At 38.5% G+C, this 27,256-nt stretch overlaps 1 protein-coding gene across 1 annotated transcript in view; it reads left to right on the plus strand.

Moving 5' to 3' along the window:
- Positions 1–230: 230 nt before the first annotated feature.
- LOC143040108 (ATP-dependent RNA helicase DDX54) overlaps positions 231–27,256 on the plus strand; it is a 145,306-nt gene continuing 118,280 nt past the window's right edge. Inside the window, exons 1-4 of the mRNA XM_076210800.1 lie at positions 231–252; positions 5,609–5,748; positions 16,985–17,062; positions 17,459–17,626. Of these exons, the coding sequence (XP_076066915.1) occupies positions 246–252; positions 5,609–5,748; positions 16,985–17,062; positions 17,459–17,626 (393 nt within the window). The 5' untranslated portion in view covers positions 231–245. The remainder of the gene's footprint in view (positions 253–5,608; positions 5,749–16,984; positions 17,063–17,458; positions 17,627–27,256) is intronic.

Raw genomic sequence — 27,256 nt, forward strand, 5'->3', positions numbered from 1 at the left:
GAGGCTAGTCTATGACACCAAGCATTGTTGTATATTCATTGAGTAAGCCTACCTTGTTCCAGGGCTTTGGTGCTTGAACTTTTGTAAGGTGCAACCTGAGATAGGGCATGTGTCATTTGTGTACAAAGGCAGGAACAACCAGTGGTAAACACAGCACTATAACTATCACCAAGGAAATTGAGTAAAGGTGGAGGTGAAGGAAGGTGCATGCAACTACAAGGAGACTAAATCTACATAGGACAGACATGCAAGGTGAGTGGGTGGGTTAGTTCCTCTACCAATAGGGAATACATAATGAGTATTAACTAAAACATGTAAAGTTCAAGGCTAAGTACTAAACAACAAAGACAAGACATACATATATATATATACCAAAGGCTTTTTCCCCCTTACAAGGGAGGTAGCCAGAAAAATATAAGCATAGAAACCACTCCCACCCATTCCATCCCCTACATACTCCACTCCCATCTACCCTCTTCCCTCCCTCCTATCTTAGCACCTCCTGGCTGATGGGTTATTCCTGTATCTTGTCCACTGCCCTGGGTCAGAAGCAGTGTTGTAAGACACAGCACATCCATACCAAGGCTGCTTCATTAAATCGGGGACCCCCCTCTCCGTCCTATCATGCAGAAAAGGAGAAGACGGGGAGAAATCCCTTTGGGCTGCGTCAATTTATTTCTCATACATACTCCCCCACCCACTCCCCCTCATGCATCACAGCATCATACATACATAACCCTTCTCCATTCACCCCTATCTTTTGTCCTCTCCCGTCCTTCCTCAACAGACATTCCCCTCTTTCCCAATGCCCCTTTTACCCCATCCATCCATCTCATCCTAGGTCGCCCCCTCATGATCACTCCTTCCACCTCTACCTTCCACACCTCTTTTACTATTCTTTCTTCACTCATTCTTTCACTCCATTCTTTAACCATCTCCAATCTCTGACCCACTACCTTTGCATCCACCTCTCGCACCAGCCCATCCAAGCATAAATTGAACAGCCAGGGTGACATAATGCCCTGGCTGTTCAAAGACAAGACAGCTACATAAAAATGCAGAAGCAATTTAATATCTCCCACTTACTATTAAGGACACAGGTAGGTCTCATAATATTCACATGTTATGGAAAAAAGAAAGACATCTCTGTTTAGTGAGTTGTGATTCAGTTCCAACAGCATGAAAAAAGTGCTCGCCTAGCAGTTATGGAGAAAAAATTAGGAGAGTACTTTCTTGCTCACTTGCATTTTCTTTCAGGACAAGGGCTGTACATATATATATATATATATACATACATACTTTTTCCCCCATACATGGGAAAAATATATGTATATATATACAGACGCTCCTCTACTTACATTCATTCGTTTTACGTTTTTTCGATTTTACGTTTGAACTGACTAAAAAAAAAATTGAGTGAATTTTTGAATTTAGCGTGCTCTCCGTAGTACAAGACGTTCAGACGATACTTATACATGACGCTGCGTCCATTGTTTACATGGCACAAACGACAGACTGAACGTGCCTTGCCTCCTCCTCCTCCTCCTCCTTCTCCTCCACCATCTCACATTATGTTGCTTGAATTTAATTTATTTGAAATTAATGTTTTTATTTTACAATGTTATGTTTATAATTAATGATTTAGGGGTGTTTTATAAGATATGGTAATAGAATTTATGGATGTATAGTACAGTATGAACGGTCATACATTACTGGAACGTACAGTAACAACTTACGTTCATTTTCATGTCACATTCGGCCGTTCGGAACGTAACTAAAACGTAAGTTGAGGAGCGTCTGTATATATATATATACAGATTTACCTCTCATTAATGGACTAAAAGGGGGGTAACGGTGTCTGTTGATGTGAATAATCCGTTGATTTGGAGTGGTTTTCTGCTTGAAAAAGGAGTCCAATTTTAACTGTTTCCCTTTCTGATACTGTTCACGAATCAGTAATTCTCTTAAAGTGTTCATAATAAGCCTGAATGTCACCGTTAGCAGAGAGATCAACGTAAGTTATGAGCGTGTCAATAGCCTGGCGCACCTCTGACATCACGATCTTGTTAACTAGTAAACAAAACAAAGTGCGCGCCATCATGCCATCAGCCACTCAGCGGACAAAAGCCTAACTAACGGACGCATTCACCCTACCCGCGAAATTTAGACTGTTGCACTGGACCAGGGGATTTTGTCCGTTGCATCCGATATCCGGTAATGCGGTGTCCGTTAGTGAGAGGTCAATCTATATATATCTTTTTTCAACCACATTAACTTTTTACTTTTAATTCCATGTCATCACAAATAAGACTAGCAATGCCCTCGTTGATGAGCACATTGTTAGTCTCGTTCGTGATGACATGGAATTAAAAGTAAAAAGTTAATGTGGTTGAAAAAAGATTAATATCTGCACTGGGGACCATTCAGTGTGTGTATATACAGTTGAACCTCGAAAGCCCAGACTAATTGGGGGGAAGGGCGGTCCGGTCATGCCAAAAGTCCGGTAATCGAAAATGTCGCCCTGACACCCATAGATTTTCGTAGCGGTGTACATATAGGTAATGTATGATATGGCATAGAAACACATATGAATAATACTATAATACTAATGATTCTGTAATAATAACTGTAATACAGGCATGTTAATGTACTGTACTGTATTTTTTATTACGTACACTGTCAATATCGGAAGGTATGCACGCGGGACAGTGGTGGCGGCCAGGGTTGCCGTGTTTTGTACACTGCCGTGTAGAATGGGAGTGTTGCCATACCGGGGCATACATTTTTCTCGGGCGTGTGCAGACTTTCGTAGCAAGATATATACTTGTCAAACTTTGACAAAATGTTGGTTCTATTTTTTGTTTTGTTTTGTTTATTCTTGAATGTATATAAGGCCCCCATGCCCTAACATATTCAGTAAGATATAATTTTTTTTATATATTATCGCTAAAAGAAAGCTGAAACTTTAGCGTAGACTTTTTTCTACACCGTAGAAACGTATCTTTTGGGGTATAATATTTTATAAGTAACACAATTACCAATAAAAGTCATATTTTGATGTACCATTTATTATTTGATAACTAGTTCTATGATTTTTAAACAAAAGTTTGAGTTTTTGAATGTTTTTAACAGCCCGCTGATATGTAGAAAAAAATTCCTTATGTCCTTGTGCAGTTGCCACATGCCGCTATTCTACTACGTTTTGGTACAAAATTCTATGAAATGGCAGCCCCGGTGCTAAAAGAAAGCTGAAACTTTAGCGTCAAATTTTTTCCTACACTGTGAAATAACGTATCTTTTGGGGTATAATATTTTATAAGTAACATAATTACCAATAAAAGTCATATTTTGATGTACCATTTATTATTTGATAACTTGGTTCTATGATTTTTAAACAAAAGTTTGAGTTTTTCAATGTTTTTAACAGCCCGCTATGTAGAAAAAATTTCCTCATGTCCTTGTGCAGTTGCCACATGCCGCTATTTTACTACGTTTTGGTACAAAATTCTACGAAACGACAGCCCTGGTGGCGGCTTGACTGGGCCGGGTTTGAGTATACGTGTACGGCCATTGCTGCCACCTACCGGACAAATAGGAAACGTTGCTTGAAAAGTCCGCCCTTTGTTCATTTCGACCTGTCATGCGAGGGTCCGGGCATTTGAGGTCCGGGCTTTCGAGGTTTGACTGTATATATATATGTATATGTGTATATACAGTGGCCGCGAAAAGTTTGGGCGCGTAATTAATGAGACACAAATGTAAACACTTGTGACATTTAAATAATCGTTTAAAGACCTATAAATGGCTTATTACATACCTTATTTACCAAGCGATTTTCCTTTAAGCTTTATGACCTTCTCCAAACGTGCCGGGATGCATCTTGCCAGGTTTTGTATGTGTTGAGGAATAATATTATCCCAAATATCCTGTATTTCTGTTTTTAGCTTAGCTACAGTGGAGACGTCACGATCTTGAAGCTCTTTTTTAATTATATGCCATACGTGCTCAATGGGATTTAGGTCTGGAGAATTTCCAAGCCATTTTTTGAAGTAATCAACACCACAGTCTTCTAACCATTGATATTAATGAATACAATTCTAGATGGATTGTTAGGAAACACTGCCAGTGTATTCCTAGATGACATTTTAATAGTTTCCCGGACAGCGGTTGAGCACTTTAAGAAATTAGATTTGATATTCTCAAGACTAGTTGAAGCAGGATTGAAAGTAAAACTTGAAAAATGTAAGTTCTTGCAAGACAGTTTTAGTTATTTGGGACTTAAGATAGACATGGACTTAATACAGTGAATTCAAAAGTTGAAGCAGTGAAGAATTTTCCAGTTCCAACCAATGTAGACAAGGTTAGAAGCTTTTTAGGATTGACAGGATATTATAGAAAATTTATTCAATGATATGCTGACATTGCTAATCCATTAAGTTCTTTGTTGAGGAAGAACTCAAAGTTCATGTGGGGACCTTACAACAGGAAGCTTTTGATAAGTTGAAAGATAAACTCATGAGTTCTCCAATTTTAATATTTCCAGACTATGATCAAGAATTCATTCTTTGCATTGATGCATCTGACATAGGATTAGGAGGAATACTTATGCAAGAGAGAAATGGAACTTTGAAATATTAGCAGTGATATATTCATTAGAAAGTTTTAGAGATATGATACTGGGATATCCAATCAGAGTATGGACTGATCATACAGCTATTCGGAACTTATTTAAGCATAAGAATCTTAGGGGCATATTTGCTAGATGGTTTGCGATACTTCAGTGCCGAGCCCTGTAAGAGGGCAGTAGATATCATTGGTCGGGACGACCAAGGGTAGCTGCCGAGCCCTGTAAGAGGCAGGTAGATAGAGGGGTAGGTGGAGAGGAATGTAAGTCTTATTAGGTTGTAATGGCTGACTGCAAGTTGTATAGTTGCAGATTTGCAGAATGCCAGAGTTACCATCTTGTATTTGTAAATATAGATTAGGATATCAAGAGGTGCTGATGTGACTGAATGTAAACACAGAGCTCATTCTGCTTGCATAAACAAGATTTCTGAGACAGTATAACAGTCTTTCTGATTGGAGAAAAGGATGGAGAAAAATTATTGGTGCATGGAGGTAAAGTCATGCCCTAGAAGGGTGGCACTTATTTGTAATGTTCAAAATTATTGGATGAATTAAATAGTGACGTTGGAGCTAAGGCAGCTTGGTGGGATGTAAGAGGATCCCTGAAAACTATACCTCCATTTTAATTCAACCCATCAAGAAACTTTAACTCTGATTATAGAAGATTTGGTGGAAACATACTTAAGAGAAGGAGAAGGCATGGGGCCTACGGAATAATAACACAAGTGCCCAAGTCTTAGTGGCATCGAAGCTAATATATATATATTTACCTAGTTGTATTTTATGGGATGGGAGTTATGCTCATAGTGACCCGAGCATAGCTCCCGTCCCGTAAAATACAACTAGGTAAATATGTATGTATGTGTGTACATATATACATACAAAGTATCCCAGAATGTACTTGTTGAGTACATTTGTACATACTTAGCACATTATATAAATGTTGGCAAATTGTGCTCAGATTTGATTGTTTAATCCACAGGTGCCATCATGGTTAAAGAAAAGGATATTTGGGGTGTTGCTGATGCCCCAGTGGATGGTTATGCATCAGAAGGGGAAATGGACACCTCAAAATTGGTTGCAAATCAAAACAGAAAAAAAAAGAAATCTGGTGGATTCCAGGTATGTAAAAACTGTGAAATATTAATTTTCTTTCCCATTTCCTCTTGTGTGTATTTACCTAGATGTATTTTACAGGAAGGAGAGCTATGCTCGTGGTGTCCCATCTTCATATCTCATTTTATCTAAACTATAAATTCATGTATTGTTTTTGCAAACACCACTTTCTCATCTAACTTGTTCCAACTATCTATTACTCTGTGAGGAAAGCTGTTCTTTTTCAGAACTCTTCTACAGCTGTCTTTCTTGATTTTCTTTCCGTGTCCTCTTGTATTTCTATCATCCCATTTTATCAGGTTCTCTCTATCAATAATTTCTATGCCTTTCATGATTCTGTAAATAGCTATCAAATCTCCTCTCTCTTCTTTGCTCTAGTGTCTGTAGTCCAAGTTTTGCTAGTCTCTCTTCATATGATAGTTTTGAGTGTTGGTGCCAATTTTGTAATTGCTCTTTGTATTCTTTCAAGTTTTTTATACTTTTTTTTTTGTACTTGGTGACCACATCGTTGCTGCATATTCCAATCTTGGTCTTATCAGAGTGATTAGAATTTTCTTCACCATTTCTTCATCCAGGTATGTAAATGCCACTTTGATTGTTCTCCAAAAATCTTATATGTTTCTCAGGTAACATATTATTCATAACAATGACTCCCAGGTCCTCATTTTCTACTTTTTTTATTCCTTCTCCCAATTTATATGATCCTGTTATTCTGTTTTTGCTTTTTCCAAATTCCATTATACTACACTTTTTAGTGTTGAACTCCATCTCCCACTTCCCACTCCATTCCCATACTTTATTTAGATCACTGTAGTGACTCACAATCTTCCGTGTTCACTTTTTTTAATAGTTTTGCATCATCTGCAAAGAAGCTTATATAACTTTTAATTTCTTCATCCATATCATTAATATATATAGCAAACATTATTGGGGCCAGAACTGTTCCTTGTGGAACACCGCTTATTACTTCATCCCATTTTGAGTGTTTGTCTCTTATCACTACTCTCATTTTTCTTCCTTGCAAAAAGTCTTCCATCCATTTAAGCAGTTTGCCCTGTATTCCTCTTAAAGTTTCTAATTTCTTAAGCAACTTCGTATGTGGTACTTTGTCAAAAGCTTTTTTTAGGTCTAGAAATGTACAATCAGCCCATCCATCTCTTTCTTGTATTATATCTATTAGCCTTGAATAGAAACATATTAAATTGGTGACACATGATCGTCCTTGTCTGAACCCAAATTGCCTTGGATTTAGCACATTGTTTTTTTTTTTTTTCTAAATATTTTACCCATCTACTTTTGATAATTCTTTTACAAAATTTGCTATTGTACTTGTTAGAGAGACTGGTCTATAGTTGGTAGGGTCTTCTTTATTTCCCCCTTTATATATAGGTACTATATTTGCTTTTTTCCAATCTTCTGGAACTTTTCCCTCTTTCAAGGAACTGTTTATTATGCTATGTATTTTGCCAGTTCATTCCTGCATTCTTTTAAAATCCAGTTTGCTATTTCATCTGGTCCATGCGATTTTCTGACATCAAGATTACTCAAGTGTTTCAATATTTCATTCTTTGTTACTTCTATTTCTTTCATAGGGGGGACTTTCTCTTTCCATTCGATCTCTTCAGGTTGTATGTTCTACCTTGTAAACACTGATTTAGAATGTTTGTTCATAATTTCCACCATTTCTATTTCCTCTGTGTATTCAACTCCTTGTCTTAATTTCTCCAAATCTTGTTTGTTTTTCAGTTTGTTGTTTACAAATCTGTAAAATAGTTTTGATTGATCTTTACATTTTTCTATGACATCTTTTTCATATTTTCTCTTTTCCTCTCTGCACGCTTGTACATATTCATTTCTATAACAGGTATATATTTTCCATTTTTCAGGTCTTGTCTTTCTTCCATTTGGTCCAAGCTTTGTCTCTTTTGTCTTTTAACTCCCTACAATTTTTTTTGTACCAGCACTTTACATATTCTTTTTCTTGTTTTTGTCTTGGGACATACTCTTCCACTCCTTTTTTTTTTTTTTTTTTTTTTTTATAAATTTTTGTCAAAATATTCCATTTCTCTTCCACTGTTGTTTCTTCTATGTATATTCCTTCCCAGTTTTCTTTTTGAAAGAATTCTCTTATTTTATCAAAGTTTGTTTTTTCATACATTCTTCCTTTTCTATATTGTTCATTTCTTTTCATGTATTTTTCCGCATTTAGTTCCAGTTCAATCATTTTACTTAATGGTGTTTTATATGCAATCTTTTCCACTATTCTAGGTTCAGATGTAATTATTAAGTCTAGTCTCGATGTTTCTTCATTTCTATACCTAGTGTTCTCCTGTATCCACTGTGTCATTGTATGGTCAATAATCATCTCGAGTAGAACATTTCCCCATGAGCCGTCTCCACCCTTTACTGTCATCTCTTCCCAGCAGACTTCTTTGCAATTAAAGTCACCCATCATAACTATTCCTCCATCTTCCATTATCTTATTTAACCACTTCAGTACGGGACTTAAATCTCGCGGGCAGCAGCCAATGCCAGCCGTATGACGTAACGTAATAATATTCGCATCATAAAATATAGTCACCGCTTATATCGATCGTTCTCTCTTTCACCCGCGAATTTTGAAAACCACAGAGAATGGGATTCAGGGCGCATTTGGGAGAATGTAAAAACACAGGGGCGACTACAATAAATATAATCAAGACGCCGATATGGCAGCGTCGCGAATCCACTTGCTCCTCATGACGCCTACGTGTGCGGCACCGTATGGAAGGGGTTAATGTTATCTTTGTGTCCTCTAACATACTTTTATGTTCACTCTCTTCCCACGAGGCTGTTTTTGGAGGCACACAATTTATCACAAACTTTCTGCTCTTCTTATCTCTGTCTTCCACTTCAATCATAATCATCTCTACTGTATTCTTTCCATATGTGACACACCTCACGTTTATATCCTTCTTAGTCAGGAACATAACTCCACCCCCTTGCTTTGTCTCTCTGTTTCTAATCCAATAATTATATGCATCATGTCCTACACTGTTGGGTGGTAGTGGACCTTTTAATTTTGTTTCTACAATTCCCATTATGTCCAATTCTTTTTCCTTCAAATAATCATTCAGCTCATTCAACCCTGTTATTAATCCAGCTATATTTGTGTAAGATACTCTTAGTTTTCTGCCACTTCCATTGTATTCTCTGTTTCCCTTTTGTTTTTCTCTAGTATGTTGTATTTCCTTACTTTCATATTCACTATCCAATAGAATTTCTCTTTGTCTGACTCTGTTCTCATCTCGTTTTTTTCCTTAGCTTCATGTCTTTTAATTTTTCCTCCTCTCTTTCCTCTTTATTCATTTCTCTTTTTATCCATACCTGTTTATATTCACTTGCTGCTAGTTTCCCTGTTTTTGTTAAGATATTCTCTGCCGTCGTTTGTGACCTGAATTTAATCTTAATTGGTCTTGTCTTATCTGTACTATACTTTCCGAGTCTATACATCTCTTCAATTTGTTTCATGATTTCAGGTTCATCTTCCTGAACTAATTCTAGTAAACTGCTTACGTTTTCCTCATTGATTCTTGAAGTTCTATCTAGGTTATGTTTCTCTTCCATTCCTAATATAATTATACATTTCTTTTTATCTGCTAAGTCTTTTACTATAATCTCCTTCTGTCTCATCACTTTGATAACTGAGTCTTCAGTTTGTTCTCTCATTTGCTGTTTAATTATGTCAGTAAATGCAACTTTACTGTTTTCCTGGATTTTTTCCAACCCTGTGCTTCCTTTGCTATGGCCTCTTTGTTGTCTTTATTATTCCTCTTTAATTCTTTATTCTCCTCTTTTACGTCTTTTAACTGTCTTTTTAATTCTTCTATTTCATTAGTTAAATTTTTGTTCGCCTTCTCTAGTTCTTCCAATTTTTCAACTCTCTGCGCAATTTTGGCTACGTAACTGAACCTGTTTTCCCAATGTTCGGTCATCTTATCAAGTTTCTCTAGTCTTGCCAATCAGGGGAGGTTGGTCCCCCACCCTCTTTAAATCCCTGGGAACTACTATCATCACCCTCCACTGTGCTGCTCTTATCTATACTTCTAATCTTTACATTTTTGTTGATCCCGTCGTCACCAAAATCATTATTGTCGGTCTGCCTCTTGTTTACAAGACGCCTGGCCTCCCTCTCTTCCTTATTTCCTTCCATTTCCCTCAATAATCCCTTCCCTTCTTCCCTATCACTCCCCCACTACACCACGAGCACTCCCCTTCCCTATAAATACAATAAGGCACTTCCTGGACGTTGGGATCCACGTAGATTTTCCTTTTTCTTCGGTACACTAATTCTCGCCGTCCATTTGACGAAAGTGTGTGTGTGTATATATATATGTACATATATATATATATATATATATATATATATATATATATATGTGTGTGTGTGTGTGTGTGTATATATATATATATATATATATATTTTATATACATGTATACACATACGTATTTCTCCCTCCCCCCTCCCTCCTCTCACTTTCTCTTCCACCCTACTTCTCTTTTTCTCTCCTCTTTTTCCTTTTCTCTTCTAATATTCTCTCCTCTCTCTGGCCTCCCTGTATTTATATGTCTGTCTGTCGATCTATAGCTATATCAATATGTCTCTAGCTATGACCTAAATTCCATTAGTGAAATGATGAATATTTCTTTCCTCTTCATTTTTTTTTTATTCCAATATTTGGTTTCTGTTATTATTAATGAAGAACATTGTACTCTGTTATGTAATCTTTCTCTTTTCAGCAGGGTCACATGCCTCTTAGATTTGGATTATTCAAATGAAAATTTACCTCCAGGCCACTGAATAGTACAAAGTCTAGAACATGGGAGCTGAGACCTATTCAAAAAACAACTTTTTCATATTTTCATATGTTAGTGTACTTCTTCCCATGATTTTTGACCTGAAAAAGCCAAAAGTCACATCCATTTTTATCTAGGATATATAAAAGCATTATCGCATGGAGGCTGAAGTTCTGTAAATATAGTGGCACCTCTATTAAAATGATTAATCCGTTCTGTACACCACATAAATAGAAATTCGCGTAAATGGAAACACTATTTCCCATTTAAATCAATGTTAATTTAATTAATCCATTCCCGACCTCAAAAAATTCTACTTTTTTCCCTCTGATATGATGAAGCCCATCACCAAATGGACATAAATAGGTATGATTATGATCCTGCAACATTAATGCCAAAAAATCAATCTTAAAGACCACTTACAAGGTAAGAAATATAATGAAAAAAGCAGTCTTTTATACCTATAGATGGTAAGGCTTGCAGCTGGCATAGGGGGATGGGAGTGAGGAGGTGGTGGAGTGGTGGGGGCTTACTGGCCCCCCTCTGAAAGAGGTGCTCCTTCAGCTGGAGCAGAACCCTCATCAGGGTGCTGTCATTTGGCATGAGTCTGGAAGAACTCTGTGATGGTTGCTTGCTGGTGCCGTGTTTGTAGGATTTGGTGGTAGTGAGGCATGACCAATTCATTTGGCCTGCAACATGGCTCATTAGTGTTTGGTCCGGGTGTGTGACCTCCACGAAATCATAGAGCTTCCTCCACATTACACAGGCCTCCTTCACCTCCCCCGTGGTGGGGCCCTAAACACAATCGTTGTCTCCCTCAACCTCTTGCTGTTCCCAGGCCAGTTCAGTAACCTGATCCTGATGTAGCTCCTTCAGCTCCTTGGTGGTCAGTTCATCCTCGTGCTCTCCTACTAACTCCTCGACATCCCTGTCCTCCATCTCCAGGCCCAGGTCCCTCCCTAGCACAACGATGTCCAAGATGACCAATGGACCAGCAGGCTTAGAGCCCTTGAAGTCCCGCTCCCTACCTAATGATGGCCAAAGCTTCTTCCACACTGCCTGTAGAGTCCTGATGGTAACCTGCTCCCAGCTCTTGCTAATCATCTTGACACAGTGCAAGATGTTGTAGTGGGACTTCCAAAATTCTCGCAGGATTAGGTCTGTGTCGGTGGTAGCGCTGAAGCAGCGTTCAAACATAACGTGTGTACAGCTTCTTGAAATTAGAAATGACCTGCTGGTCCATTGGTTGCAGAATGGAAGTGGTGTTCAGAGGCAGGAATTTAATTGTAATGAAATCCAGGTGTTGGGGAAGATGTGCCTGCATGTCGAGGGGATGTGCTGGGGCATTATCCAGTAGTAGGAGGCACTTCAGTGGCAATCCAAATGACTGCAAAATGCAAATATTGTACCAATATACAAAGGAGGAGACAAAGAAATTCCAACAAACTATAGACTGGTATCCTTTACAAGCACAATAGCAAAGTTACATACATATACCAAGGCTTTTTCCCCCTTACAAGGGAGATAGCCAAAAAGGAAAAGGCATAAAATCATTCCCACCCATTCCATCCCTGAATACACTCCACACCCCTCCACCCTCCCTCTCATCTTAGCACCTCCTGGATGACGGGTCATCCCTGCACCTTGTCCACTGCCCTGGGTCAGAAGCAGTGTTGCAAGACACAGTACATCCACAGCAAGGCTGCTTTATTAAATCGGTGACCCCCCCTCTCCATCCCCCCATGCATAAAAGGAGAAGACGGAGAGAAATCCCTTTGGGCTGTGTCAAATTTTGCTCACACATACTACCTCACCCCCAGTCCCCCCACCCATTCCATGTCCATTCCATTCCATGTCCTCTCTCGTCCTTCCTCAACAGACATTCCCCTCTTCCTCAAAGCCCCCTTCACCCCATCCATCCACCTCATCCTAGGAGGTCCCCTCATGTTCACTCCCTCCACATCTGCCTTCCATACCTCTTTTACTAGTCTTTCTTCACTCATTCTTTCCATGTGTCCAAACCATCCTAATACTCTTTCATCAACCCTATCTCCCAACTTTCTTTCCACCCCTGTTCTCCTCCTCACCTCCTTATTTCTCACTCTATCTAGCCTAGTAACCCCCATCATACAAAGTTATTAAAAATGAATGGATTAAACACTTGGAATAGAACAATATACTAAACCCTAAACAATATGGTTTTAGAAGTGGAAGATCATGTACTACAAACTTAATATGCTTTTACTCAAGATAATAGAAATAATACAAGAAAGAGACAGATGGGCAGATTGTGCTTTCTTGGACTTACAAAAGGCTTTTGACAAAATACCACACAAAAAGCTACTCAGAAAAATTAAGACAATAGGTGGAATACAAGGAAAATTATTAGAATGGATGAAATATTTCTTGAATGGAAGAAAAATGAGGGTGGTATTTAGAGACAAGAACTCAAATTGAGAAGATATGATAAGCAGAGACCCCTAATGCTCTGTATTGACACCAATAATGTTTGCTATTTATATAAATGATATGGATGAAGGCATGGAATGTTATATGAACTTGTTTGCAGATAATGCAAAACTGTTAAAGAGAGTAAGTACCGAGAAAGACTGCAAATCTTTCCAAGAAGACCTGGACAAAGTCTGGAGTCAGAAGAGTGACATGAACTTCAACATTAAGAAATGTAGTATAATGGAATTTGGAAAAAGCAAAAATAGAATCTTGGGTTAAATATAAAATTGGTACAAAGGAAGTTAAAAAAGTAAACTCGGAAAGAGACCTAGGAGTAACTATCTCAAATGACATGACACCAGACAAACATGTCAACAAATTAGTTGGAGAAACTTTTAAGTTCTTAAGATCAATGAAAGTAGCCTTTGACCACATGGTAGAGAAAATACTAGTTACACTGATAAGACCAAAATTGGAATATGCAGCATCACTATGAACACCTAGTTCCAAAAAAACCTAAACTACGGACAAAGATTGGATAAACTAAATCTACCAACCCTAGAACAACGAAGAGAAAGAGATGATTTGCTAACAATTTACAGAATTATGAAAGGGATGGAAATTCTTGATAGGGACGACCTACTAAAATGGGACAGAAGAAATACAAGAGGACACAAGAAGAAAGTTAAGAAAGACAGTTACAGAAGAGATCAGAAAAAGAATAGCTTCCCACATAGAGTGATAGATATCTGGAATAAACTGAATGAGGAAACAATGAGTGTTAAAACTAAACATGACTAAAAAAAATGGATGCAGAAAGATACAAAAGGGGGTCTCTAGGAGCATAGCTCTCTTCTCACAAAATACAACTAGGTACACCTAGGTAAATACAACATTATATAACTCTCATAGGGATATATGGATGAGCATTACCTAACACAACTTACATGAGCTACTGCATGACACTGCTACATAACCTATTGTGTGACACTACTATGTGACAATTGTAATACACAATGTATTTCATGTGCACAACCAGATAACGGAAAAGCTCCCGATTTAGCAAAAATTTTACCAATAAACCAGGATATTCCACTCTTGATTTTAAATTTCCATTAGATCAGGGTTCAGCTAATTGGGAATTTGTTAAATCTGGCTTGTACTGTTTATCCCAACACTCATTCAAAACATATACATATACACATGTATCAAAAGGGCCTTTCCCCCATATAAGGGAGGTTGTCAAGGCATACACCAACCCTTCACCCATCCCACACCTACCCAACACTCATATGTTGTCCCTTTTATCTTAGCACTTTGGAAGGGCCATCCCTATCTCTTGCCCACAGCCCGGGTCAGAAGCAATGCAGCAAGACACTGCATTTCCACATCTGTGCCCAACAGCTGAAGCTGGTTTACCTCAATTTCATTACATGGCAACTCTGCCCCCTCATTCACAAAAGAATTTACAGAGGACAAGAAAAAATTCCTTTGAGTTGCATTGATTTATTTATTCACAACCACTCCACTCACATCTTCGCTGGAACAAAGAAGAGAAAGAGATCTACTAACCATCTACAGAATTATGAAAGGGATGGAAGTCCTTGATAGAGATGATTTATTAAAGTGGGATAAGAGAAAAACAAGAGGACATGAAAAGAAACTTAAAAAAGGATAGTTACAGAAGAGATCTGAGAAAGAATAGCTTCCCACACAGAGTGGTAGATATCTGAAACAAATTGGATGAGAAAACAGTGAGTGCAAAAACTATACTAGAATTTAATAGTAAACTGGATACTGAAAGATACAAAAGTGGGTCACTATGAGCATAGCTCCCTTCCTGTAAAATACAACTGGGTAAATGGTAAATACCTCTTGTCTTCTCCCATTTCTGCTCAGCACACCTCCCACTTTACCCAAGGCCCCCTTCACCCTCTCCATCCATCCATCTCATTGTCAGTCTTCCCATTAAATTTGCTCCATCCATCTTTGACTTCCACACAATTTATGCTTGTATTCTCGGTTAACCATATCAGCTCTCTTTCCACCCCCCACTCCACTTTTCCTCCTCATTTCTCACATCCTCAAAACCCCCACCAAACTTCTTAAACACTTCATTTCAAACACATTTAAACTTCATTCTGCCTCCTTAAATTTCAAAATTGCCACATACAGTATCTTAGGCACAATCACCCCTTTGTGTTCATCCCCAGATACCTATTTTTCATGACACTTCATTCCTCCAAGACATGAATTCACTTCCCTTACTCAGTAATTCACCCTCATCCCTGCTCCTGTTTCTTGGAACATTTAATCCTGAATACATACAACTTTCTGTTTTCTCCAGCCCCTTTCCTTAAAAATTTACCTCCAACTCACTGCCATCCTGTCCTCTTGTGTGGGTGTGGGTAAACTAGTGTGAGGGAAGCAAGTTTCTTTGGGAAATGAAAAATGTCATGAGAAATGGGTATCTCGGTGTGGATGGGAAAAGACTGTATGAAGGGACGATTGTGCCTGTGACACTGTAAAAGGCAGAGACCAGGAATTTAATGAAGGTAGAAAGGAGGATTAAATATCTCTTCTGCCTAGAGATGAAGCGTTGGGGAAGTATGGTGGGTTTTAGGAGGATGAATAGAGAATAAAGAGGTGAGGGGGAGAGCAGTGGGTGGAGAGAGAGCTGTCAGATAGGGTAGATGGAAGAATGCTAGGATTATTTTGGCACATGGAAAGAATGAATGAGGAAAGACAAACAAAGAGTGTGGAAGGCAAAAATTGATGCAGTAAACTTGTGGGGAGTACCAAGTAAGAGTAGGGGAAGGAGTAGGAAAGTGGTAAGTGTAATAGAGAATGGTTGTGAATTGAATATAGATTGACATGGCCTGAAGGGCTTTCTTCTTGGCTGCTCCTTTTTTGCATGAGGAAACAAAGAGGCAAGGTGCCATTTAAATGAAGTGGAAGGCCCTGTTGTGGATGTACTGTGTCCTGCTGCATTGCATCTGATGTGGGCAGGGGACAGGGATGACTCTTCATCCACAAGGAGCTAAGATAAAAGGGAAATGATTGATAGATGGGGGGGTTCATGCCTTGGTTGGCTATTTCCCTTATAAATAGGGAAGAAGCCTATTGGTATATACATAGAATTTTGCCCCTATTTACTTTCAATTTTCTTTTCATGTATTCTCTCAATCTTGCTACTGGCTGCCTCAGCCCCTTCTCTGACCCACTCACAAATGTTATGTTGTCTAAAAACAATAACTGGCTTATCTCCTACTTCCCTTCATTCTCACCATCTTGAAAGTCCTGACCATCACATCCTCACATTTACCTCTTGTACCACCTTATTCATTTACCCAGTGACATTACACAGCCCTGGTGCATCCCCACCTTAAGCTACTCACTTTATTACTCTGGTAAAATCTGTTGATTTATCTCAACCTCCATCCCCCAATCCCATGCATCTGCAACACATCTCTTATCCCTCCTCCAGTTTCAAGCTGAAAAGTCATCCATACATTTTGGAAAAAAAAATATATATATATTTGCCTTACTCCAAAATAAATAAAAAATATCTATGTATCCTCTTACTTTCCTAAACCCACAATATTCTTCCCCAATCACTCAAAAGAAATTCACAAAATCTCTTCACTGAATAACATAGGCTGGGTCATTTGCTGTGGCTGATTTCCTTGGAAGTTCTGAGTCTCCTGCACAAGATAAGCCAAGGCTCCCTGGTAAATAGAAATAGCTATGAAATTAGCATACAAGTCACTCAATAAAGAGATGTGTTGTTTTTTGGGTAAGGTTGGAGAAGGGTAATCTTGGAAGAGGTGTTTATCATCTTTCATGTGGTGATTACGTGTGGTACAATTTGCTTGTGCAGGAAAGAACCAGGGCAATATTTTGATTGGTTCCAAATACTATTGATGAAATCCTACAGTATGACTATTACTTTCAGGTAATGGGCCTAAGTCATAATGTGTACCGAGGAATAATGAAGAAAGGATACAAAGTGCCAACTCCCATTCAAAGGAAGGTAATTAGTTGATTTTGTTCAGGCCTTGACTCGTACAATAAAGATTTTTTCTTCTTTTCATATTTTTGTAATAATAATAATAATAATAGTCGTAGTAGTAGTAGAAGTAATAGTGATAGTAGTTTCCCATTTGGCCCACCCATCTTTTTGCAAAGAAAACATCCTGAATACTAACAGGACCCTGCAAGAAGGGGAAATTTCTTACCATGTGAAAGAAGAAGCATATCAAGATCTCTTGATAAAACTCTAACCACAGTTGTATTCATAGTTCATTCAAATGATATAATTAAAATACTGTATGAGAATTGTTATTTATGAAAACTATTTACATTTTGTTTATAAACATGCATATTTGGATTTTTTCTAATACTACAAATTATTACATTTTCTCTGCAGACCATCCCAGTTATTTTAGAAAGAAGAGATGTGGTAGCAATGGCACGCACAGGCAGTGGCAAGACTGCTTGTTTTCTCATTCCCTTGTTTGAACGTCTGAAGATGCATATGGCTAAAGCAGGGGCCAGAGCTCTTATTCTCTCACCTACAAGAGAGTTAGCTTTACAGGTAAACCAAACTGGAATTATATCCTATTTCTTATTTATCATCCCAAGTTACAGGTGCTTTTATAATACACTTTTCTTCCCTACACAGGTAGCAATGATTAGGACCAACATGTGGTCCTGCAAGATGGATGTATTAGAGAATCCTCTTCCTGCTGCCCTTTTTCAAAACCTATGAACACTCACAGCTTGAGGTGCAACCCTGAGGGGCTTACACCCATTTTCTGTAGATTAGGTCTAGGATCTGTTTATGTTAATTTGAAATATTTTTCCTCTAGTCTGTCATACTAAACCTGACAATTGGTGTGCCCCTTTTCTTCCAATAGTCCAGTGTCTAAAACACTCAAATGGCACAACATAGATAATGCCCCAACATTTCTTCCATGACAAACCTGTGGGAGGGCCCAGTGGGGTTAAGATAATGATAAATTCTATTTCAAAAAGGAATTGGTGATTTTAAACAGTGTTTAAAAAAAGAGGAATAAGCATAAGTATATACAGTATGTGGTAAAAGTAAGGTGATGAGATGTACAAGGGGTGAAAGTGGCAGCAGACTGGAAGTGAGTATTAAGGGAGAGAGACTGGAAGAAGTGGATAGTTTTAAATACTTGGGTGTGAATGTGGCAGAAAAGGGAGGAATGGAGGTGGAGGTAGGATGTAGATTGAGAAAAACAAGTAAATGCCTTGGATTAAAAAGTGTAAAGAGAAATAGACATTTGGGAATGGATGCTAAGAGATTGTATGAAGGAGTGATTGTGCCGACAGCACTGTATGTGGCAGAAACATGGAACATAAGAGAGAAGGAGTTTGATTGTGTTAAGAGATGAGGTGTCTGAGAAGTATGATAGGGGTTACTAGGCTAGAGTGAGAAATGAAGTGAGGAAGAGAACGGGGGTGGAAAGGGAATTGGGAGATATGGTGGATTAAAGAGTATTAGGATGGTTTGGACACATGGAAAGAATGAGTGAAGAAAGACTAGTAAAAGAGGTGTGGAAGGAGTGAACATGAGGGGTCGACCTAGGATGAGATGGATGGATAGGGTGATGGGGGCTTTGGGGAAGAGGGGAGTGTCTATTGAGGAAGGATGGGAGAGGACAGAAGACAGTGGTAAATGGAGAATGGTTGTATATGGATGATGTTGTGATCCATGAGGTGGAAGGGTGGGAGATGGGGAGGTAAGGGAATGTGTGTGAGAAAAATTTGACACAGCCCGAAGGAATTTCTCCCTGTCTTCTCCCTTTCTGCACAATGGGATGGAGAGTGGGGGTCGTTGATTTAATGAAGCGGCCTTGCTGTGGATGTGCTGTGCCTTGCGACACTGCTTCTGACCCAGGTCAGTGGACAAGATGCAGGGATGACCCGTCATCCAGGAGGGAAGAGGGTGGAGGGGAATGGAGTATGATGTAGGGGATGGAATGGGTGGGAGTGGTTTTTATGCCTTTGTTTTTTGGCTACCTTCCTTATAAGGGGGAAAAAAGTCCTTGGTATATGTATGTATATACAGTATGGGAAAGAATGGCGAAGGGGAGGGCAGTTGAGAGGTCATTAATGGAATATGTAGTAGTACCCAAAGGGAGGATTGGAAGGTTAATGGAAATGTTTTTAGGGGATTGTTAGGTCATTACCTGATAGAAAGGAAATTAAGAGTGTAGGAAGAGCTTTGGAAAGAATAAGTACATACATATACCAAGGCTTTTTCCCCCTTTCAAGGGAGATAGCCAAAAAGAAATGAGATGTACAGGTACACCTCACTTTAAGTTGTTAATTGATTCCAGGAGACACGACGTAAGTTCAAAAATGATGGAAGTTTAATTTGCTTATATGGAGGCTAGGTAGGCCTGGTGTAGCCTAGGCTAAAGTGCTAATAGCCTTTCCCCAGTATTGTATTTTACTTAGGAATGCATTTTCAATAAGAGAAGGTCAATAAAAACCCATTTTAAGTTTCCAAACAGAACATGTATTTATTATTTGTACATACATCCCTGTATCTTGTCCACTGCCCTGGGTCAGAAGTAGTGTCGCAAGACACAGCACATCCATGGCAAGGCTGCTTCATTAAATTGGCGACCCCCCTTCTCTGTCCCCTCATGTAGAAAAAGAAAAAATGGGGAGAAATCCCTTCGGGCTGTGTCAAATTTTTCTCACACATACTACCTCACCCCCCCATCCCCCCACCCATTCCATCTCATGCATCACATCATCCATATACAACCATTTTCCATTCACCATTTTTTATCCTTCTTGTAAAAGTAACGAAAAAGATAACATAGAAAAATGTACAAATCAACCCAAACTATTCTTTATATATGTGAATGGTAAACTTCAAAATAAACAGGAAATGGTAAAACTACACCAAGGAAATACAGAATACACAGAAGATCTAGAAATGGCCAAAGTCATGAACAATCACTTAAAATCGGTTTTCATTAGAGAAAAAGTACAGTATTGGAATGAAGGAAATGAAGTGCAATCTCCCCCCATGAGGGAAATAACATACATACATACATATACCAAGGCCTTTTTCCCCCTTACCAGGGGGGTAGCCAAAAAGGACAAGGCACAAAAACATTCCCACCCATTTCATCCCCAAAAACACACCACACCCCTCCACCCTCCCTCCCATCTTAGCACCTCCTAGATGACGGATGGGTCAGAAGCAGTGTCGCAGGACACAGCACATCCACAGCAAGGCCGCTTCATTAAATCGGCGACCCCCCCTCTCCGTCCCCCCATATAAAGCAGAGGACGGGGAGAAATCCCTTTGGGCTGTGTCAAAAAATTTTGCTCACACACACTACCTCACCCCCATTCCCCCGTCCAATCCACCTCATGCATCACAACATTTTCCATATACAACCATTCTCCATTCACCCCTGTCTTCTGTCCTCTCCCGTCCTTCCTCAACCGACATTCCCCTCTTCCCCAAAGCCCCCTTCACCCCATCCATCCATCTCATCCTAGCATCCTAGGACGTCCCCTCATGTTCACTCCCTCCACATCTGCCTTCCATACCTCCTTTACTAGTCTTTCTTCACTCATTCTTTCCATGTGTCCAAACCATCCTAATACTCTTTCATCCACCCTATCTCCCAGCTCCGTTTCCACCCCTGTTCTCCTCCTCACCTCCTCATTTCTCACTCTATCTAGCCTAGTAACCCCCATCATACTTCTCAGACACTTCATCTCAAACACATTCAAGTTCCTTCTCTCTTCCTCTCTCATGTTCCATGTTTCTGCTCCATACAGTGCTGTTGGCACAATCACTCCTTCATACAGTCTCCTCTTAGCATCCATTCCCAGATTCCTATTCCTCATTACACTTTTTAAACCACCAAGGCATTTACTCGTTTTTCTCAATCTACATCCTACCTCCACCTTCACTCCACCCTTTCCTGCCACATTTGCACCCAAATATCTAAAACTATCCACTTCCTCCAGTTGCTCTCCCTTAATGCTCACTTCCAGATTACTGCCACTTTCACCCCTTGTACATCTCATCACCTTACTTTTACCCACATTTATCTTCAGCTTTCTTCTATCACACACACTCCCAAATTCTGTCACCAGCTTCCTCAATCCCTCCTCCGATCCTGCCACAAGCGCAGTGTTGTCCGCAAACAACAGCTGGCTCACCTCCCACTTTTCTCCATTTTCCTTAACCATCTCCAATCCCTGACCCACTACCCTTGCATTCACCTCTCGCACCACCCCATCCATGTATAAGTTGAACAGCCAGGGAAATAACAATAACACAAAAAGAATTAATGGATCAATTAATGAACCTTGACATTAGGGAATCGCACGGCCTGGATGGAATTGCAAATTGAATACTAAAAGAATGCAAAGAAGAACTAAGGAACAAAATACATAATATAATAAGTTGCTCACTCAAAGAAGGAAAAATACCAAAAGACTGGAAAATGCCAACACTATACCAATATATAAAGGAAGAAACAAAGAACCAACTAATTACAGACCAGTCTCCCTTACAAGCACTGTAGCCAAAATTTATGAAAAAATTATCAAGAATAGATGGATAAAACACCTGGAAGAAAACAATATTATAGACTCGAGACAATTTGGATTCAGACAGGGAAGATCATGTGCTACAAATTTGATCTGTTTCTACTCAAGACTAATAGATATAATACAAGGGATGGCTGGGGTGATTGTGCTTTCCTAGAATTACAAAGAGCCTTCGACAAAGTACTACACAAAAAATTATATAAAAAATTGGAAAACATAGGAGGGATACAAGGTAACTTACTAAACTGGATGGAGAATTTCCTGCAGGTATTTGAAGACCACCTTTATTGATCTCAACAAATTGTATGTTTGTCTGATTATTTTGTTTATATGATTACCTGGCAACATGTTTTTGGTGATGATTATTCCTAGGTCCCTTTCAGAATTTACTTCTTTTCCATCAATTTTATACTGTCCTGATATTCTCTTCTTGCTTTTTCCAAATTCAATTATACTGTACTTCTTTGAATTTGAATTCTACCTCCCATCTCTTGCTTCACTCTGAGATTTTGTTCAGATCACTGTAATGAGTCACAGTTTATTTCAGAGTTTAATCTCTTTAATAATTTTGTGTCATCCGCAAAGCAGTTTGTGTAACTTTCAGTGTAACTTTCAGTGCAAACATTATCGGAGCTAGTAATTTAAGTATTTCCTGTTTATTTTTTAGCTTGCCGTTTACATATCTATAAAATAATTTGGGTTGATCTTTATATATGTCTATTATGACCTTTTAATAATTTCTCTTTTCTTTGTATTTTTGCATATTGATTTCTTAGTTTGGTGTATATTTTCCATTTTTTTTCTCTCTCTCTCTCTCTCTCTCTCTCTCTCTCTCTCTCTCTCTCTCTCTCTCTCCATTTTTCACCTTTTCTAGGCTTTATCTCTTCTCTATTTTGCCTTACTGCACTTTTTATTATACCAGGATTTTATATATACCCTTTCCTGTTTTTGTCTAGGTACACACCTATCCACTCCTTCATTATAGATTTCCTTCCAAATTGTCCATTTCTCTTCCACCTTTGTTTCTTTATTATTAAATTTTTTCCAATTTGCTTCTCGAAAGAATTTCCTAAGTTTCTCAAAATCTGTTTTGATGTACATTAGTCTGACTTTTCTGTGTTTTACGTTAATTTCTCTATTCGTTTCTTCATTTAATTCTAGTTCTATATGTGATCACTTTTTCCAATTGGTGTCTTGTATTCCATTTAAGTATTTTTTCCTTTTCTTTTTCCTCATCACTCAATTCCTTTTTTATCCATAGATTTTTGTAGTTTTTACTTTTTGCTAGTTTTCCTATGTTTGTTAATATTTCTTCTGCTATTCTCTGTGAATAAAGTTTTACTTTGAGAGGTCTATTCTTCTCTTAAGAATATTTGCCCATCCTATAGACCTCTTCTATTGCCTTTTCAAGTCCTTGGCCCTCCTCCTGTATTTCTTTTAGTACAAGTACTCCTCGTTTAACGACCTACTCAGTTAGCGACGACGCGGAGTTACGACAGGCTTTATGACAGATGTTTAACATAAATCTCCCGAAGTTACGACGTCGTGTACGATAATTAAGTTGGCTGAGGCAAATTTGTACGATGTTATAATTGAACTTGTATGGTGGATATTAGCTGTGAGGTAAAGTGTTCTGAAGCTTAGGTCTACATTACCATCCTGCAAGCTGCAAAAACTACCTGGGGTACAGTATATACCAGTAGTGGTAAATTTTTAGTTTCGACCATGGGTGCAATATAGCAATAGAAAATGAATTATTAATTTTGTAAATTATAATATATCAAAGTAATATGCAATTTTGTGAGCAGAAAAAAAAAGGTGCTAAAACAAATTTCGTAAGTAACGAAGTCATGTCAGACGAATGGTACACCATGTTTGTTATGATAGATGCTGATGTCAAAGAAATAAAAGGATGATGAATTTGTCTAACCTAAACTAAACTAACCTGACCTGTGTTTGATAAATCATTATCTGCCAATTAAATGTCATCCGGCTCGTCCTCGTTGTCGTCGTCGTGAGAGACGTTGGCAGACGACAAGATGGCGTCCCAATCCTATGCTACCGACTTCGTTCATTAGCATATTTTCTTGTAGCATGGTATTTTTTACTTTCATTTCCGCCCACAAAATTGCATATTACGTTGATACATTTGAATTGACAAAATTAATAATTAATTTTCTATTGCTATATTGCGCCCATGGTCGAAACTAAAAAAATACCCCGGTATTCAATATGGAATGTCAGCATACACGGATTTGGTCATATACGGTAATTTCAGGAACCTAACCACCGTAAATAAACAGTAAATAAAGCCTTAATGTACTGTATAAAAGAGGGAAAATACACGAAAATAAAGATACATGTATTGCTGGACATTGTACATACAGTACATGTACGTATATGTATACACTTTCACTTAACGACCAATTTGGTTAACAACGGCGTGCTGGTCCCAATCGTCGTCGTTAAACGAGGAGTGGTTGTATTTCTGTCACTATATTCTCCTCTTCTTTTTCCCTTTGGAACCTTATTAGACCAAGTTTTTCTTTGATACCATAGATTACAATACATTTTTATTTTTTTATTTTTTTCTATTGTGTCTCTTACCCAATCTTTTTTCCTTTATTACTTTCATGTCTGTTGAGGAAGGACGGGAGAGGACAGAAGACGGGCGAATGGAGAATGATTGTATATGGAAGGTGTTGTGATGCATGAAGTGGAATGGATGGGGGATGGGGGGTGAGGTAGTGTGTGTGAGCAAAATTTTGACGCAGCCCGAAGGGATTTCTCCCCGTCTTCTCCTTTATATGGGGGGACGGAGTCACTGGTTTAATGAAGCGGCCTTGCTGTGGATGTGCTGTGTCTTGCGACACTGCTTGTGACCCAGGGCAGTGGACAAGGTGCAGGGATGACCCGTCATCTAGGAGGTGCTAAGATGGGAGGGAGGGTGGAGGGGTGTGGAGTGTTTTCGGGGATGGAATGGGTTGGAATGATTTTATGCCTTTTCCTTTTTGGCTACCTCCCTAGTAAGGGGGAAAAAGCCTTGGTATATGTATGTATGTATGTACAGACGCTCCTCTACTTACGTTCATTCGTTTTACGTTTTTTCGATTTTACGTTTGAACTGACGGTAAAAAAAAAATTGTAAAAAAAATTTTTTTTTAGTGAATTTTTTAGTTTACCGTGCTCTCCGTAGTTCAAACGATACTTGCACACAACGCTGCGTCCATTGTTTACATTGCACAGACGACAAACTGAAAATGCCTTGCCTCCTCCTCCTCCACCATCTCAATTTATGTTGCTTGAATTTAATCTATTTGAAGTTAATGTTATTATTTTACAATGTTATGTGTTTAATGATTTAGGGGTGTTTTATAAGATACGGTAATAGAATTTACCGATGTATAGTACAGTAACAACTTACGTTCATTTTCAACTTGCGTTCGGCAGTTCGTAACATAACTAAAACGTAAGTTGAGGAGCGTCTGTACTTTCATTTGTTTATTCTTTGACTATTTCTTTAAATAGTATTTTTTGGGCTTTCTTTGTCTTTCATTTGGTTTTTGATTTCCATCATAAGAACATAAGAATGAAGGAGACTGCAAGAAACCATAAGGCCTACACTAGGCAGCTCCGTATCCATCACCACCTGTCATCCCCATCCATAAAGTTGTCTAATGGTTTTTTAAAACAACTGATAGTTTCAGCGCTTACTACATGGTTACTAAGTTTATTCCATTCGTCGACCACCCTATTAATAAACCAATTCTTGCCTATTTTCTTTTTAAATCTAAATTTGTCCAGTTTATAACCATTACTGTGAGTCCTGCCCTGTTGTTTTAATATGATGACCTTATTTGCATCACCCTTGTTAATGCCTTTGATCCACTTGAACTACTCTATTAGATCACCCCACACTCTGCGTCTTTCCAGAGAGTGTAAGTTAAGGTGCCTAAGCCTCTCTTTGTAAGGCAAATTTCTGAGTCCATGTATCATTTTGGTCATTCTTCTCTGTACTGATTCTAGTGAATTGATGTCCATTCTGTAGGATGGAGGACCAAAACTGTACTGCATAGTCAAGGATGGGTCTAACTATTGCTTGAGTTTAATAATTACCTCTGTACGTTACTGTCCTAGCAATGAAACCTAATGCTCTGTTAGCTTTCTTCCTGGCGCTAATGCACTGTTTCCTTTCTTCCTGGCGCTAATGCACTGTTTCCTGGCTTTAAGGACTGGACTCACTAGAACTCCCAAGTGTCTCTCTCTAAAAGCGTGTTATCTAAACTGTATTTTCAGGGTTGTGTAGCCCTATGTTTAACATGCTACACTTAGAGATATTGAAGTTCATTTGCCATTTCACCGACCATGTGAACAATTTGTTAATATCATCCTGCAGAATCTCTGCGTCGTCTCCTGACCTAATTAGGCATCCTATCTTAGTGTTGTCCGCAAACTTACTAATATCACTATTTATCCTGTCGTCTAAGTCATTTATGTACATAATGAACAACAAGGGACCCAAAACCGAGCCCTGGGGGACCCCACTAGTAACATTGCCCCACCTACATTTTACTCCATTTATGGTGACCCGCTGTTTTCTGTTACTAATCCAAGCTCTAGTCCATTCTAACACTTTTCCTCCTATGCCATGGGCTTTGATTTTATTTAATAGTCTCTGGTGTAGCACCTTGTCAAACACTTTGCTAAAGTCAAGGTAAATAATATCGTAATTATCATTGTTATCTGACGCTTTATATACTTTAGTGTAAAGGGATAGAAGATTAGTCACATGCTGTGAATCACGAATTAAATTACCGTATTTTACGGCTTACAAGACACACTTTTTTCCTAAAAAAAATACCCTGAAAAATACTAGTGCGTCTTCCAAGACGAATGTTGTATTGTAAGGCAACACCCAGGCTCTAGTGAGCTTGGACACTTGACCGATAGCGTTCTGGATTTGTATGTTGAGTCATTACACTATGATGTTAGCTTAAGTACTGTTTAATTCAGCCTTTTGTATACAGACACTCCTCTACTTACGTTCATTCTTTTTACGTTTTTTCTATTTTACGTTTGAACTGACGGTAAAAAAAAAATTGTAAATAAAAAAAATTTTGAGTGAATTTTTTAGTTTACCGCGCTCTCCATAGTTCAAACGATACTTGCGCACGACACTGCGTCCATTGTTTACATTGCGTAGACGACAAATTGAAAATGCCTTGCCTCCTCCTCCTCCCCCTCCTCAATCATCTCAATTTATGTTGCTTGAATTTAATCTATTTGAAATTAATGTTATTATTTTACAATGTTATGTGTTTGATTAATGATTTAGGGGTGTTTTATAAGATACGGTAATAGAATTTACCGATGTATAGTACAGTAACAACTTACGTTCATTTTCAACTTACCTTCAGCCGTTCGGAACGTAACTAAAACGTAAGTTGAGGAGCGTCTGTAATGTGAATTCAGTACTTAGCTGTTACAAGTATTTCTAATACCATAATCCTTCCAGTAATGACGAGTTCTCAGGATTTGAGGATGAATAATTTTTTTTAAATTTTATATTTTTACATGCATATTTTATTTTTATTTTTTTTATGAAAAT

Source organism: Oratosquilla oratoria, chromosome 27 (genome assembly GCF_046742065.1).
Source record: "Oratosquilla oratoria isolate Oo_2021 chromosome 27, ASM4674206v1, whole genome shotgun sequence".
Taxonomy (NCBI): Eukaryota; Metazoa; Arthropoda; class Malacostraca; order Stomatopoda; family Squillidae; genus Oratosquilla; species Oratosquilla oratoria.